This window comes from Arachis hypogaea, chromosome 5 (genome assembly GCF_003086295.3).
Source record: "Arachis hypogaea cultivar Tifrunner chromosome 5, arahy.Tifrunner.gnm2.J5K5, whole genome shotgun sequence".
NCBI lineage: Eukaryota > Viridiplantae > Streptophyta > Magnoliopsida > Fabales > Fabaceae > Arachis > Arachis hypogaea.
Window position 1 is genome coordinate 105182942 of NC_092040.1, and position 17503 is coordinate 105200444.

The 17503-nt window shown below is 30.1% G+C and overlaps 2 protein-coding genes across 2 annotated transcripts; both read left to right on the top strand.

Annotated features, from left to right (window-relative positions):
* Positions 1–1702: 1702 nt before the first annotated feature.
* LOC112802444 (probable cyclic nucleotide-gated ion channel 20, chloroplastic) lies at positions 1703–12096 on the top strand. Its single transcript, XM_072237714.1, has 11 exons — positions 1703–1854; positions 5717–6186; positions 6711–6902; positions 7013–7111; positions 7547–7681; positions 8181–8432; positions 8628–8879; positions 8958–9103; positions 9290–9367; positions 9899–10029; positions 11932–12096. Exons 2-10 carry the CDS (start codon positions 5731–5733, stop codon positions 10023–10025), a joined length of 1737 nt encoding a protein of 578 aa, XP_072093815.1. The 5' UTR covers positions 1703–1854; positions 5717–5730; the 3' UTR covers positions 10026–10029; positions 11932–12096.
* Positions 11319–12146, top strand: LOC140173030 (probable cyclic nucleotide-gated ion channel 20, chloroplastic). The gene is made up of 2 exons (XM_072196089.1): positions 11319–11547; positions 11932–12146. Exons 1-2 carry the CDS (start codon positions 11319–11321, stop codon positions 12144–12146), a joined length of 444 nt encoding a protein of 147 aa, XP_072052190.1.
* Positions 12147–17503: the final 5357 nt, after the last annotated feature.

Consider the following 17503-nt stretch of genomic DNA (forward strand, 5'->3'; position numbering starts at 1 on the left):
TTAAGCTAGAAAGTCACAAGTGGAATGCTCAATGGTGTGGTGACAATGACAGGGTTGTGTTTGAGGTTTCCAGGAATACACACAAGCTGGGGGTTGACCTGAAAAATCAAACCTGCACATGTAACTTATGGCAGCTCACAGGTTAGGTGTATGCATGTCAAAATAGTTTCAATTTTTTTGGCAATGTTGTTGAGCTATAGCAGATGTTATTATTGCCCCATTACAAAACACTGAATTTACAATGTCAAAGGCATATTAACATTATGCAGCTGTTACTATACTACATCCATTTCCTATTACAATACCCAGCAAAATCAACCCAAACACTTTCCATCTGCTAAGAGCACCACTGTTCTTCTCATCGCTTTTGACCTCATCCATCTTCTTCTCTATTTCTGCAATTCTTTCTTCCATCTTTTTCATTGGGTCTGATACTCCATCTTGTACCACCTCATCAATACAAAACGAGGCAACATACTCATCTAGCCAGGCAAAGTATTTGCAATGTCCTCTGTTGTTCTACATCAAAACATGCCTACTGTTCAGCTCCAATAAGTTACCAAAATAACGCAACAATCCAAACAAAAACGATTTCCAAAAAATTTACCTTAAAATAGGAACAACCCAAAGAAAAGCCTCCCAGGGTTTTTTGAAGTTCCAGATTCGAACAAAATGGCATATGATCTGCAATTGCACACTGGAGAAACAAATTTCTTCTTCATCCTTCTCGACGCTCCTTCCAGAATGCTTCCATCGGCACTCATTTCACTGTCCCAACTCTCGTCGCCCCCACCACATCTTTTCTCGCCACCGAATGAAGCACCAGAATTTGTAGTTGCCATGCCCACCGTTGCTGGTCCTCTCACATAGCCAGAAGATGCAAACCCTAAACCTTTTCAATCATTCAAGAATGGGGGAATATTAACTCAATGCAACGACGCCGTTTGAGTTACAGGGAAGGGGTTATAAGTCCCTGCAACAACTTCTACTTACACGTGGCACATTCAATTGACACCTCAGCCTCCACCTAACACGTCATCTAGGCAACCTGTTAGCAACCGGTCACAGGGGTCGATTCGTTCAATTTTATCGTTGGTTGAGGATCGGATAAAGGTTTCTGGATGATCAAGGTACGATATGTGTCACTTTAAAATGTTCAGGGGTCGAAAAAGGTATTTACCCTAGAAAGGACGACAAAGCAAATCAACAAGATAAGCTTAGGCACATGAAGAATGAACTAGATGAGCATTACTCTAGTAAAATATGGCACTGGAAGCCTTACTAGCCGAAATTCATATAATTTAAACCATCTAAAACCTATGAATGGCATAGCCAAAAGCACAAAACTTCAAATTCCCTAGTGCTAACTGATTCCATTGCTATCTTTGTCAAGAATGAAACAACAATTTCCAAACAAAAAATTTTCGGTCCTTCCATGCAAAAAATAATTTATATAGGTGGGTTTTTACTTTTTGGCGGTTACAATTTTTTAGCCTGGTCCATCTTTTTTGGCGAGTTACGCAGACCGACCCGACAGATTTAAGCCCGTTTGCCACTCCTACTATATATACACCAAAAAGATTTATTTTTAACAAAAAAACACATTTTTTCCGTATAGAAAAAATAGCCCCTTTTTTGTCGCAAAAGGATAGTGAATTAGTGACCAATAAAAATACATGTCATCTCTGACGCACATAGACAATTATTGCAACTCTCACTTCATTAATAACAAGTCTTCCATTGACTTCGCTTACAAAGTCTTCTTCAATTCCTGGCAACACAGACTACTCTCTGCTTGCTTTAATGCTGTGAAAGTAATTGGTGGGCTTCGACTGGAACTTCATCAGTACACAGGTTTTACTGTTTTCTTTTCTTATTTTTATTAACTTTTTCCTCACTGTTTATTATTTACTGTAAGTGTATTTTCTTTTTTTCTTTTTTGTTTTTAACTGATCACACACTCCGCTTGATCCTGAATTCTTCCTAAACCAGGTGCAAATATTCCTAGCAAATGCTTTCATATAGTTCGTTAATTATATGGTATGGCACATATGTGTTAGTTCTAAACACAAAACAAGAACTTGTGCATGAACGGCATATAGCAAGTTGGGTCGAACATGTATTTGGATCATTGTGCAGTTAATCTAAGGTTCAGAGTGTGTCTAATTGTTTTCTTTCAGGCTTCAGAGGATTTAGGAGAGTAGATCCCGTCACTTCTCTTTGAATACATAATTAAATTCCATTGTCTAATTCTTTTGTTTATGTTGGTGGATATTAAAATGAACCAACGCAACTAAAATTTAAGTGTAAAATGAGAGTGGAATTGAACACAATATTTTATCGCTAGGCAGTATTAAAAATAATATAATTAAATAAAAATATTATAAACTTCTAAATATTATTAAGTTTTAATTTTTTTTAAATAAAAATATTATAAATATTATTAAGTTTTAATTTTTTTAAATAAAACACAACTATAATAAAATTTTATATAATTTAATTAAATATATCAAATTAAATATAATTTAAATATAAATTTAATATAATAATATACACAAAATTTTTAATATATAAATTAAAATAAAATAAAATAAAATTATTTACATAATTTATACATATAAAAATATTTAAATAAATTTTTTTGGCAAACATTTTGTAAATTCCTGTAAAACGAGTACCTTTTTTTTTTTGGTTTCCCACGGTATCCCCCAACCCGGCAGGTCAAGGACTAATCCGTCGCGGTACTGAGCTCCATTTAAGGGTTTGCCGCTGGCCAATGGGTTGCTGCATGCACAAGGCGGGATTCGAACCCCCGACACTTGCTTAAGCGGACTAGTGAGCTAACCAAAACGAGTACCTTAATCTCCACTCTGTTAAGTTTTTTTTTTTTTATGTCGTGGGTGTGGATTTTTTTTCTACCCCTATGTGTGCATCCTGTGGGGGCAATAACGAAGCCCAAGAGAAAAGAAAGAGAGAGCAGCTTGAGATAGTAACTAAAGAGAGCGTTTGCGGTGAGTGGCAGTGGCTCGTGTCGTGAGTGTATTTTTAATATAATTGAAGCGAGAAAATTTAAGTTTTATTTGATGACAATTTATCAAAATAAATCATTTACATTATAATTTTATCGAATTATAATATTTAAAGATTGCATACACAAATCGGATTAAGTTTATACGTAAATCGTTAGAGGGTACAGCGGTGTTCGTTTAAAGTTTAAATACAATAAAAAAGAAATTGTAATTAATAGGATTAGGATTTTGTGTAGGTATTCGCATATCCGGATATCTGAAAAAATAAATAAATATTTTTTTATGTTTTAATTTATTATTTAAAAAGTATGTTTAATATTATTCTAAGATTAAACATATTTAAAAGAATATAAAAAATTAATTTTATTGATATTTTTTAATAAAAATAAGTTTTTAAAAATATTTTTGTATTTTGTAAATATATCCGATATCTGATCTACAAATGTGCGGATTAGATCGGATCCAAACTTAAAAACTGCGGATATTAGATTCGATCCGATCCGTATTCACCTCTAATTAGTTTTGGATGATTCTTTTTCTTATGTTTTATATGTTTTTTTTTAAGATTTGAATAATTTTTTATCTTATGTTTTGAAATTTTTTTTAGAGTTTCAAAGTTTTTTTTAACAAAAGGAATTAAGATTTGCATAATAAATAATAGAAACTAAAAAGTGAATTAGAATAAAAAAATAATTAATAATTATTTAATTTTATATATTTTAAAAAATAAAATTTAAATATTTATTAATTAATAACAATTAATTAGCATAAAAATATAGTTCAAAAATATTTGTTAGTTTATTATTAATTAGACCTATTAATTTTCTCAGCAGAATTGTTATTATATTTGGTTGGAAACAACAAAATCATATTTGGTTGCATGAATAGCGATAAACATGTAAGATATTGTGTCATAGACTCATAAAAAGATACGAGTGAAAAAATTTAAATTGTTTGGACCAATGCTTTCTTACTCCTTTTATATAAGGTGCTTGCTTACGCAGAGATTAGGACAAAACATAAATCAAATCAGCTTATTAGTCTATTTGAATTCGATTTGTTAATAATTTAATAAGTTAAATTTGTAAGATAATGAGTTGAGTTTGAAAATAAAATTGAATTTATAAATTAAATCAATTAAACTTAAATAAATTTAACTTATTAGTTCGTGAGTAGCTCGATTTCATATATATATAAATAAAATTATTAATACATATATTTTATATGTATTTAATCTATATTTTTAATATATATATTTGGATGAATGCTATTCAATATTTACTAAAATAATATGTAAATTATCCTCTATGATGTGTCACATCTTAATTAAATATTTGTTTTTAATTTGAATTACTATCTTAACCATAATTAGATTATATTGTAATTAAATTTTTAAAAGGGGTAAATATATAATTTATTAAAAGATTAGAAACTGATTTTTTTAATTTTCCAAATCACGTTAACGGTGGCTTTAATCCTAAATTCTTCTTTCTCTTTCTCTCTTAATGTCACTCAACAACTCTTCCCCACTAATCAGCCTCTCCTGAAATCTCAAAAAGCCGAACTCCTGAGTCCAGAAGTCACGATCGCCGACTCTTCTAATTCGTCTCACCAGCTCCGATGTGTCTCCAACACTGCGTCGTCCGGCTCCCCTACTCTGTGTCGTCGCGTCTCCTTATTCCAGTGCGTCTCTCGTCGTCACGTCCTCGTCCTTCGCTGCTATCATCTCGGGTCAGAGTCTGCTTCGCCGTGTTTAGACAAGTTGGTTTTCTCTCTTTTTTGCATTCTTGAAATTTCCTGTCAGTTTTTTTTTTAATTATTCAGTTGGCTTATAATTTAATTACAACTAACGAAACGGTGCTGCTTGAGAAGCGCGACGAGAAAGGAATGGGAGAGGAGTGACGAGGATGAAGGAATGAGGGAAGAGCAAAAGACTGAAAGCCATTACAGAGGATTAGGATATATCTTCTGAAAATGATTTGAGAAAAAAGTCATGTTTTAAATTTTAATATTTTAAAAAACTGCATAATTACTCATTTTAAAAATTAATTTAATTATAAAATAATTTAATTATAACTAATCTAATAACTAATTAAAAAATAACCCATCACATGACATAAGTTAAAAGGTATAATAAAATTTATTATATTTTAATAATTTTAATTATTTAAAATTTTATATTTATTTTTAAACTTAAAAATAAACTCAATTATTAATAAGTCGAATCTGAGACGAACTCAATTTTTCACTCAACTTGTCTGAGTTTTACCCTAGCTAGAGATACAGAAAGAGGAAAAAAAGAAAACACGTGTGGGTGTCTTTTTTCCTCTTATTTTAACCCAAAAAAATAATAATAAATACAAAGCACGTCTCTGTATGCTATGTACTCTTGTAATATATATGTGAGTGTGAATCTTTATATAATTTCGAGTATGCCCTAGTTTTTACGTTTTCCAACATAATACTTTTATACTTAGACACATTTGGTTTGGATTTCTCTTTTATTTACGTTTTCAGTGTTTTTTTGTGTGTGCAATTTCTTCAATATTTTATTACGTTATTTGCTGGTTTTCTTATTAAGTTGTTACCTTCTCTTTGGTTATCAGCTACTTAGACTCACATGACTTGTATTATGGAACATAGACACACTTAAAAAGATATCGAATGTGTTGTTTTCTCTATGAAAGAATACAGAGTAAACATGGCTAACTTGGAAATAGAAGAGGAGCCAATGCTATCATCAAATGCACAATCATCCCATGAACTCAAGGATTCTAGTTTCCGGAGGATCCTATCAAGGAGACGAAGCGCATCCATGTACATTCCCATGGTGTCTATGGACCCATATTACAACAGAGAACCAAGTCTTGGAGAGCATAGTCGTCGTCAACTTAACAGCGTCAGAACCTTCCCGCCCAAGATTGATGAACTATATGCCACCCTTGGAACCCAAAATATTTTCAAACAGAGTGGAGTTACTGTGACTGAAAACAGTGAAAACAACTGGGACGACAACTATGATTGGGAACATACACCACCCGCAGTGAGCGTTGGGCAACAGGGAATCATTTGTAATAATTATTTTTGTATTAGGGTCGGTACTCATGATAATGCTCACCAAGGAATTCCAAGAACTCCGACTAGATTTGATCAAGAGGTATATACTTGTTTCTTTCTGAAGTAGTTTATTTGTAAGCTTTTTCTTTTTTTTCAACATTTATTTCAGAGTTTAATTTTATGTAAAATCTTACCTGTAGTAATTTCATGTAAAGTTGATAGTTGAAAATTATTAAATGATAATTTAATTAAACTTATTAAATCTTTTGATAATTTTCAGCTATCAGCTTTTTACAAAAATAATTACAGATGAGTTTTTGTCTTTTTTTAGTATACTCAGTCATTGACGCTTTACACCGTCATTCAATCACATTCTTTTATGATTTTTATAGCTATTTTTATTTATATGATATTATATAATTAAATATATGGATAAAATCGAGTTAAAGTTCACTTTGGTCTTTAAAATTGACAAATTGCACTGATTTGGTTTCAATACTCGCCAATCTCAAGGATCAAAAGAGACCTTAACTCGGATAAAATGACTTGACAGAAAACCAAAATTAAATTCTTATTCATATAACCAATTATGATTTTGGCCTCCTGCTATTTTGAATTTTACAGTACCATGATGACATTCATGGTGATGAAGAGGATTTTGTCAAAAAAGTGTTATCATTCATCTCTTCCTGTATTCCTAAAGTTATAAGCCCACACTCAAAACGCGTCAAGCAATGGAACAAGATTATAGCTATCTTTTGCTTGGTGGCAATATTTCTCGATCCATTATTTTTCTTCATACCGTATGTACAAAAGGTATAATTATTTTCCTGTAACTTAATTAGTGCATAATCTTGTAAGTTGCAGTTATTAATCTTTCCGTAATACTCTTGGTTTTCTCCATATATTTCCTGTTCATCCTGTAGGATTTCAACTGCATCGTTATCAACTGGACAAGGACAATACCACTTGTTGTACTTAGAAGCTTGAATGATTTAGTGTATTTCTTGAACATACTTCTTCAGGTAATCTCTTAGCAAAACTTTTTTATTAAAAACAAACATTTTGGTATCAAAGGAACATAGAGTCTACAAACTCTCTTACATCTATCATATTGTTCATTAGATTAGTACATCATAGAACATTCTTAGGGATGATAAATAGGAAAATGCTATAATGTCTATTATTATCATGATTATAATAGCTATGAAATTTTGATCGCACTTAAAAAATATAATTCAAATTAAGGTAATTTTTTTTTTGATAACATTTTGAGAAGAAAGAGATTAAAGTAGTAGACACTTCCATTTGTGTTTGAAGTCTTTTCTTTTTTTTTTCTTGATTCATTGCACGATAACATAGAAGTTATGAATGCTACGATTGCTGTCATTATAATGAATGTTATGTATAATAAGGATTTTATTGTGCAATTCTAACTCTATCAAGTTTCATCTTTACAGTTTAGGTTGGCTTATATTTCTGCTAGTAATGGATCAAGGGTGATTGATATAGTTGACCATCCAAAAGAGATTGCTATGCATTATTTGCATAGCTATTTTCTTCTTGATTTATTTGTAGTGATTCCGTTGCCTCAGGTAAAATTTTCCTTTCTTTTGACATTTTACTTACAACTGGTTTGAAAAGGTGTAGAAGTTACTTTTTTTTTTATCATTGACTTCTCAAAAAATTATTATTATTTGGTACCATTTTTAAAATTAACTTGTGATTTTCTAAAAATTTATTTAAAGTATTTATGAAAAAAAACTGATTTTTTCTCTTTTAAAAATTATTTATTACTGTAAGTTTAAAATAAATACTTCTATGACTAAAACTAAACACAAAATAATTTATTCATAAACTCTTTATAAGCTTTTATATTTTAATTTTTTTAAATTTTAATTAAGTTGTTTATCCAAACGACCATTAGTATTTAATATTTTGGATATCCGCAGAAATATAATACCGCTTCTCTTATGTGAATCGTGAGGTTTAAAAATCAAAAAATGTGAACATGAATATAGGACTAGTACCTTGAAAAAGATAGAATTTATGATGGATTTATTGTGTTGTAATTCTATAATGAAATATGTGCAGATAATAATATTGTTTGTGCTACCAAAGTACTTATTGGGTTCATCAGGAGCAAATCATTCAAAGAATCTTATATCTGCGGTGATCCTTGTGCAATACATTCCCAGATTATTCAGGTTCTTGCCATTGCTAATTGGCCAATCTCCAGCAGGAATCATATTTGAGTCAGCCTGGGCAAGTTGCACTCTCAATCTTCTCATTTTTATGCTCTCTGGCCATATTGTTGGCTCTTGTTGGTATCTCTTTGGACTTCAGGTGAGTCAAAACAAACATAAAAATTAAAGTATCTTTGGAGGAAGCTTAGTTTGATAATTGCTTAAAAGATAGAAACAATTCAATTATTATCTCTATTGTGAAAAAAAAAAGGAATCCAAAGTCTTCTATCCCTCTAAAACCCTCTTCAATCATAAAGGAAAACTAATACCTTTTGTTCCCTCATTTTTGTTGCAGAGAGTTAATCAATGTTTGCTAGACGCTTGCCATAATGCTAACATCATTGGTTGCATGAAATATGTGGATTGTGGAAAAGGACATTTCTCTCACCAGACACAAGATTTGTGGACAAACAATGTAAATGCCACATCTTGTTTGAATTCGTTGTCTGGTTCTTTTGATTATGGGATCTATGCCGATGTTGTTCGACTTACTACAGGAAGCAACTTGATCAAAAAATATTTGTATGCACTTTTTTGGGGCTTCCAGGTATAGTTCTTCTTCTATTGCTAATATTAATTGTAAGACTTCAATTTTAATATCATTATTCTTTCTTCCTGAATACAGCAAATCAGTACTCTTGCTGGTAATCTAACCCCAAGTGATTTTGAGTTGGAAGTCCTTTTCACAATGATAATCATAGGATTGGGGCTCTTGCTTTTTGCGCTTCTCATTGGAAACATACAAAACTTTCTTCAGAATCTCGGACAAAGGTAAAATTCTGCTCTTTCATTCCATGTCTTCCTTACTTGTTTCATCACAATGTTTCTCTTATTCCTCAACAAGAAAAATATTCAGAGTTCCCCATATACTCTGCTTTCACGTTATTCCTTATAAAATGATTCTTTTTTCTAAATAAAATAATGTGTTTGATGTGTTTTCATTCATTTTATTTACAGAACACTAGAAATGCAACTTAGAAGCCGTGAAGTTGAGCAATGGATGAACCAGTTTCACTTATCAGAAGATCTAAGAAAGTAAGAAGGCACGCAATGAAATTATTTCAACAAAGGCACTTCCACATTGCCAAAAATATATTTGTCAATTGGGTAATTTGGTTCTTTTTTTTTTTCATTAACCCACTGTTATTTTTTTTTCCCTTTTCCTTTTCTTCTTTTATGCGCAATAAAGATAAGCAATGTGTTATTTCAATGACACAGTCTCAAACTTAACTCAACTACACCAATGTCGTCTATAGGGAATAATGGGAGAGAATCAATTTTTTTTTAGTCAATGTCACTTAATTTTTATAAAATTATTTTATTTATTTTTAAATTATATATCATAAATCATAAACTCTTAATTCTAGATTCTAAATTATTAAATCCTAAAAAATAATTGACTAAAGTTAGCTAAGTGAAATTTGATTCCCTGTCTATAATATTAAATGCTATGAATACATAGTAGTATGCCTTATATTTTTCATTTTTATTTGGGTTGCCTCATGAAAATGTTATGATGAGCATATTATATATAAAGGAGTGAGAGAAAATATTTGTATGATGCAGGAGGATCAGACATGCCGAAAGGTATAATTGGATGGCAACAATAGGGATGAATGCACAAATGCTTATGGAGAATATGCCAGAAAGATCTGCAGAGAGACATAAGACGTCATCTCTTCGAATTTATTAAGAAAGTAAGCACAATCTATAGCATATGACTAGCTATATATATATATACATATATTAACACCAATTAACCATCTTTTCACTTCAAGTGCATCATAATTTTGGGGTTTAGATGTTGGATAAACTTTATAATTTCACCCTATGTCGAAAATGATGTATTTGTAGCATATTGTTCAAGTCTTTACTCCTTAGGAGCAGTTTGAAAAGTTTCTTTTGTCATAGAAAAAGTATAGGAAACCAATAATATTGATAAACAATATGAACAATAGATATATCAAATGTTTATTTTATTAGGTGTGCGAATGGTTATTCTAATATTAAGATTTAGATAGATAATTTAGAACTGTAGTGTGTTTTTATTTTATTAGTAGTTGTTCATATTGTTCAAAAAAGTTATTAATTACCTAACATTACCTTCATCGTAACATAACTAGCATCATGTAGGTGGTGGATACTGGATAGGTAAAAAACAATTTGAGAGAATATCAGAAACTAATATAAAAGAAAGAGTGAAAGGTGAGTAGGAGAAATAACTATAGATTAGAGAAGATTAGTAAGGTTGGACATATATATAATATCTTCCATCTTATTATTTATTATAGTTAGTTATGTAATTGCTACTGTTTATATTGTAACAAAATTAATTTGGTACCGAAATGATAAAATATTAAAATTATAAAGTAACGAAAGTGTTTAGCTTATTATAGAAGGGAAGTTCTATGATGCCTAAAAAATTGGAATCTAACTTGTCTAAAAGGTGAGAGAAAAAAATGTAGACTCTATCTTTTGTATTTTATCATGTAGTGTAAAAATTATACATGGTAGACAACACCATTATAGAATTGACTTTGATCTCAATTTTTATATATTATACAGAGATAAAAAATAAATATGAATAGGTAGAAGATAAATTGATTTAACAATGTTTTACAACGTTAATTATAAACTTTTAAACCATAACAATTTAACTAAAAATGAAGTGGGACTATATAAATATTTAATAAGGGTAATTAACTGTAAAAGTTATTTTGAAGGCATGCCTATTTTATATTTATTATGAAATGAAATATAGCGTTTGTTTGGACACCGTTAAATTGATAAAAAAAATATTTTTTTATTGAAAATAAATTTTTTTTAGTGTATTTAATAAATTTCTGATAATAAAAGTAAAAGTATTAGAAAAAAAAACATCTTATGATAATACAACACTAAACACTAGCCCAGTATATTTGAAAAAAAAAACCCTTAAATTAAAGTTATGTGAGAAAAAGCAAAAAGTTTGAGGATCTATAGCTTAATGGATGAGCCTATTTTAGATGCCATTTGTGAGAGGCTTAGGCAAAAAGTATACTTCAAAGGAAGTACTATTTTGCATCCTGGTGATTTGGTAGAGAAAATGTTCTTTGTTTTGCGTGTGGAATTGAAGAGCATTGGCGAAGATGGAACTAGAGTTTTTTTAACCGAAAGGGATGCTTGTGGTGAAGAACTTTTAGTATGGTGTCTTGAAAATTCTTCGGTTAGCACAGGTACATGAATATTCAATATTGTGAAAACAACTTCAATTTCTCATTTAAGTATTTGAAATTTTGACTATATTATGTGTATATAAAATCAACTATTAATATAAAATATATATTAAAATGAGTTAAATTACATATATATTTATATACAAATATATAGTAGCTGATTTGATATGTAAATAGCATCTTTGTTTGAATTTAGAAACGTGTAATTTATTTTATTTGTCTTATGATGAACTTATTTTGGAGCTAAGAAGAATCGAATTTTAGATATTTAAATTATAAAAAAATTCTGACACTATATTATGATTTAAAAAAAAATATTAAAAACTAATAATAAAAGACATATAAATGAGTATATTTTTTTTTATCATTTAATTTTTGTTGCAGATGGTAAAAAGGCATGGCTTCCTAGACCAAGGTTACTTAGCAGAAGGACAGTAACGTGTTTAACGAATGTGGAGGTATATTCAATTGGAGCTGCTGACCTAGAAGCAATTACAATCCGTTTCACAAGATTCTTGCGAAATCCACTTGTTCAAAGAGCATTGAGGTCATTAAATTATCTTCTTATATTTCAATATTTTGCAGTTGGTTCGGTGTGAGCCTCATCGTTTTTTTTTTCTTTTTCATGGGAATTTCATAAATACTATCCACACCCTACAACTAGAACACTACTATTAGGTCTTAGCTTAGTATGCTCCTCATGAATGAATGAAAAATACTTAACCATAACTCCATAAGGATATTATAATTAACCTTATAGCCTCGTTGCCGAGATATCTTTAGTCTTCGTTATTTTAACTTCTCTTTTTTAAATAGGGATAAACAGTTAAAATCGTCTTCAATTTTTTTAAATTGATAATTATTCAAATATTTTTACAAAATTTTAAGTCAAATACATAAGTAATTTGTCAAATATAACAATTATTTATCACTTATAAAAAAATATTATTTTTATTGTATTTTATAATATTTTTATGGTTATTAAAAGTGACGGATATTTTTTGTCAGCGTATTAAAAAATCGAAAATAATTTTAATAGTTTATGTTTATGAATAGTGTAGATGAGTCCACTTTAGAGAGTTAAATAAATTTGTTGTTTGTAAAAAATATTGTTCTGTTACGTTCATGTGATTTTCACTAGCATATTATTTTGAAATGTAGTATTGCTGATTCTGATAATTTGTGATATTTAGGTTTGAATCACCTTATTTGAGATCCGTTGCAGCAACACGGATTCAAGTTGCATGGAGAAGATACTGGAAAAGACAACTAATACGTGCTCTCTCACAAAAAAATTACTATTAGGGATTATAGGCTACAAATACTATAAAGAGGGTTGAACTCATGATTACATTCAATTTCCAAGTTAAGTAGTGGAAACTAACTAGAAAGAATACTCAATTTTTTGTTGCATTGCTCAATTCTACCTTTTTAATTGTTCAATATTATATATTGAATCCAAGATAAATTTTGTTTCAAGCCGAAATGTGGGTATCATATCATGAGGATTGAGGCTACTCTGGCAAAGGTATAAAACTACATGTCACTTGGCTTTTCCAAAAGTATGAAGAATTCAATATTGCGATAATAGAAAGGAAAGTGTCGTGTATTAATATAAATAGCAATGATGTTGAACTAATGGATTAATCGATATTAATCCAATTCTTAGTATTTGTACACAAAAATATTATTACAGATATGGAAACAGTTCTAAAACTAGCACGAGTACTCGAGTAGCATCCCAACAGGTATGATGGGCCACTTTGATCAAATTATTTTTCTATTAATATAATTGTTAAATCTAATTTAGAATTATATATATGTGTACACAAGTATCTAAAAAGTTGGTGACGCTTAGACATGTGGATTGTCAATTTTGGAGAGATTAACAACTCTATTATGATAAAAATAATCATAAATTCTTTTTGATTGGCTAAACTAAGAACGTAAACTAGACGTATTATTCTTAGGAGAGCCTAAAAAATTAAGCATAAAACTTATATTATATCCATATCAACTTCACTTTATAATCAAAAGAATACAAATGTATATTTATAGGAGTAGGGAAGAAAAAACTTTTTTGATTTAGACGATATAAGATTAATATATAAAACAAAGTTTACCATCTTAAAAAATATGACTTATATTTTCTTATTATAATTACTAATATATACTTAATCTATTAACTCTATTTACTCTCACGTCAGTTGGCTAAATCATGATTTGTGATTGAATATAGAGATTTTCTATTTGACTTCTCTCAATGAATATTTAATTTCTACAATTTTATCTAAAAATTAATGCATGTAAAAAATTAATGTTTAATTCACTTTATTCTTGTTTGTGAAATGTGTACATATAATGATACTTTGTTAAATTCATATCTACATTAGTAAGTTTTCAAGTATTTTATAGTTCTTTGTTTAGAAATTATCTCAAAACTCTTTTCTAAATCTTTTCTATACATCAGAAGTTGACAAGTTATTTTACAAAAATTAGTAATTAGATGATAAACGAGTAAATGGTCAAATTCGTTCTTGAAAAATTATTCGTTCTCTAAATTAGTTTTCAAAAGATTTTTTTTAATCAAATTCATTCTTCAAAAATTTTAAATTAATCGCATTAGTCTTTTTGTCATTTTCTTTGTGGACAGCGCCAAAATTTGTTAATGTGGATCGTTAAGTGATACTACAACACATACATAGGAGTTTTAATTGACTATTAGTATGATAAGTTTATGAAATTAGATCAAATCAAAACCTAATTGAGGAAAGAACTTAAAGTAACATTGGAATTTTTTAATTTGGAGTTGATTTGATCTAACTTCATAAACTTATTATGTTAACCGCCAATCAAGACTACTAGATGTGTGTTATGGTGTCACTTAATGTGTCACATCAATATATTTTAACGCTGTTAGTAACGGAAGTGACAAAAGGACTAAAATGACTAACTTAAAATCTTTGAAGGACGAATTTGATTAAAAAAAATTTTTGGAGACTAATTTAGAGAATAAGTAATCTTTCGGAGATTAATTTGACTATTTACTCAAAATGTTATGCTAGTATGATGCTAAGTTTGGTAATTATTAATTATATTAGTTAGAATTGGAAGGAAAGTTAGTTAGAAGGGTTGTTATTACTTAACAGACCGAACCCTCTATAAATACTCTTGTTTCTTTTTCTTCATTGATCAATATATCATAATACATTCAGTCACAAATCACTTTTTGTTTTTCTCCAAGAATCTTCTCTTTTCTTTCTTCTGTCAGTTTCAACCTCCAAGTATCATTTACCAATTATTAGTGACAAGCTTGATGATAACAATTATAACACTTGGCGCAAATCTGCTTTAATCACGGTTCTATCTCAAGATCATTTTCTAAAAGAAAAAGTTCCAGCTCGTTTTGCTAATGAAGCTGGGAAACTCTCAAAAACAAAATCAGAAACATATAACGAGTGGCTCTTAAAGGATCTTTTTCATCAGACATGGATTCATGCTTCTATGACTTGTAATTTTAAGAACAAGGTGTTCCACTGTAACTTTTTTTTTATGAAATTTGGGACAAATTGTATGAGTATTTTATAGTTTCTTCAAAAGCAAGAATTCAGAGTTTAACAGGTCAGCTTAGGTCTATTAAGAAAGTGGTTAAGTATTTGACCAATATTCGACACTTGATGGATTCCATCATTGATCTTAATTTTCATTATCCTAAAGATGATCATATTCAAGTAATCTGTAATGAACTTAATGAAGACTACAAGAATGGAACCTAGAGCTTTGACATCTCATCTTGATCTTGTAAATAGGTCTTTGCCATCAATAGGGATCCCTCATGTCGTATCTTTAAGTACAAGGCACAATTGATTTTGATCAAACATTCGGTCCAGTTGTCAAGCCACAAACCATAGGGATTATCCTCACTGTTTCTCTCTCCAAATGTTGGAAGCTACAACAATTTGACTTTGATAATGCATTTCTAAATGGAATGCTTCAAGAAGATGTTTATATAGAACAACCTCAGGGTTTTGTTTCTTCAAATCCTGCCACAGTGTGTCATTTGAATAAAGTAATTTATCGACTTAAACAAGCACCAAGGGCATGCTTCAACACTCTAAGCAACACTCTCAAACAGTTTGGCTTCTATACAGCTAAGTCAGATACTTCTTTGTTCATTAGATGCAATAATGATTCTGTGATATATTTACTTGTATATGTGGATGATATTCTCGTTACTGGTAATAATTCTTATGAAATTGACAAACTTATTGAACAACTACATACTATATTTTCATTAAAAGATCATGGCCAATTTAACTTTTTTTTCGGATTGCAAGTTACTCATCAATCTGATGGTAACATTATGTTGTCACAACAGCAATATGCCTCTGAACTACTAAAAAAAAAAAAAACAAAAATATGCATAACTCTAAACCTGTCCCTACACCTCCATGGTTGCTAATTTAAAATTGTATACTAATGACTCTGAGCCCTTTGACCATCCTAGGCTCTACAGGTCCACAGTAGGAGCATTACAATATCTAACTCTAACCAGACTCGATCTCACCTTTACTGTCAACAAAGTTTGTCAATTTATGCACAATCCAACATTAAATCATTGGAAGGCAGTGAAAAGGCTTCTCAAATATCTTCAAGTAATTCAACATGTTGGATTGCTCTTTAAACCTTGTACTGATTTTTGAATTTACGCCTTCTCTGATGTAGATTGGAAGTAAGCCTTGATGCTAGAAGATCTATGATTGGATATTGTGTTTTCTTAGGAACCAATTTAATAGCATAAAAGTGTAACAAATAACCATTTTGATGGTAATGCTAGAACTTAAGAAGTGGGAGGGGTTGAATCAAGTTAATTTTAAAATTGAAGTTTTTTTGCTTTGTTTTTACAGAAGTAGATTATGCAAGAGATTTTTTGCATTTTGTCTCTAAAACCAAAACACAACGGAGCAAGGAAAAGAGAATCAGGCAAGCATGTATCTTGGTTTAGTTTTTTTGTGCAATTAAATCTAAATCCAGTTTCTATCACAACTATAGTGGAATTTTTACTATAATCAAACAGATTACATACACTAATACTAATGAATTTTACTATAATTCAACTAGTATCAATCACCAAACTTCTAACCAAGCCTAATCTCCACCAAGTGCTGTTCCAACTTGGCAAAGGAGAATCCAACTGGTTCAACAGCCACCAAATGCTATTCCAATTTGGTAAGGGGAATTAATCTTAGTTCATCACTAACCAAATACAAAAAAATTTCTTTTGACTTTTTCAATGTATTTCTCTTGCCTCTTTTTCCTCATGACTTTTTCATTTTTCACCTCACCATGATTTACCTTTGTCTCAAATACAGAAAGATTAACATCAAATAACCATAACAAAAAAATCTAAAATGAAGTTCAAGAAGAAGAAAAATAATTCTGCATGTATGATATGATGCTCAGAATTTTTTTACTCTATTTTACTTTCCTTCAAATGCTGTTGTTAGACCAGCTATAGAGTGTGAGGCTGTCTCTTAAATTTTGCTTCACGGCCTCTGCATTTTTCTTGAGCATTGAACTAGTTGAAGTCTTCTCCTTCTTTCAAGAAATCAGACCAAAAAATCAGAGATTCATAATAGAGTTAAGCAGTGTAGAAGAGAGATAAGCAGCAATAGTTTTATTGATATGAGTTCCTTAATGTATTTTCCAAATCCAAACTCTTAATCTTGTGCTTTGACCCCAAATTTCAATATCAGCCTTGATTCACAGCAGAAGAAAGTAGCCTCCATTTTCTTCTTATTACCCGAAATACATGTGCAAAGGGAAGGTGGATTCAACAAGTAATTGACTAGCATAATAATGGCAACCTTTTACCTCTTACCCGAAGCAAGTGGATAACACTACTGCATTTTATCTGGAGCAGGTGGACAACGCTACTGTCTCTTACCCAGTCATC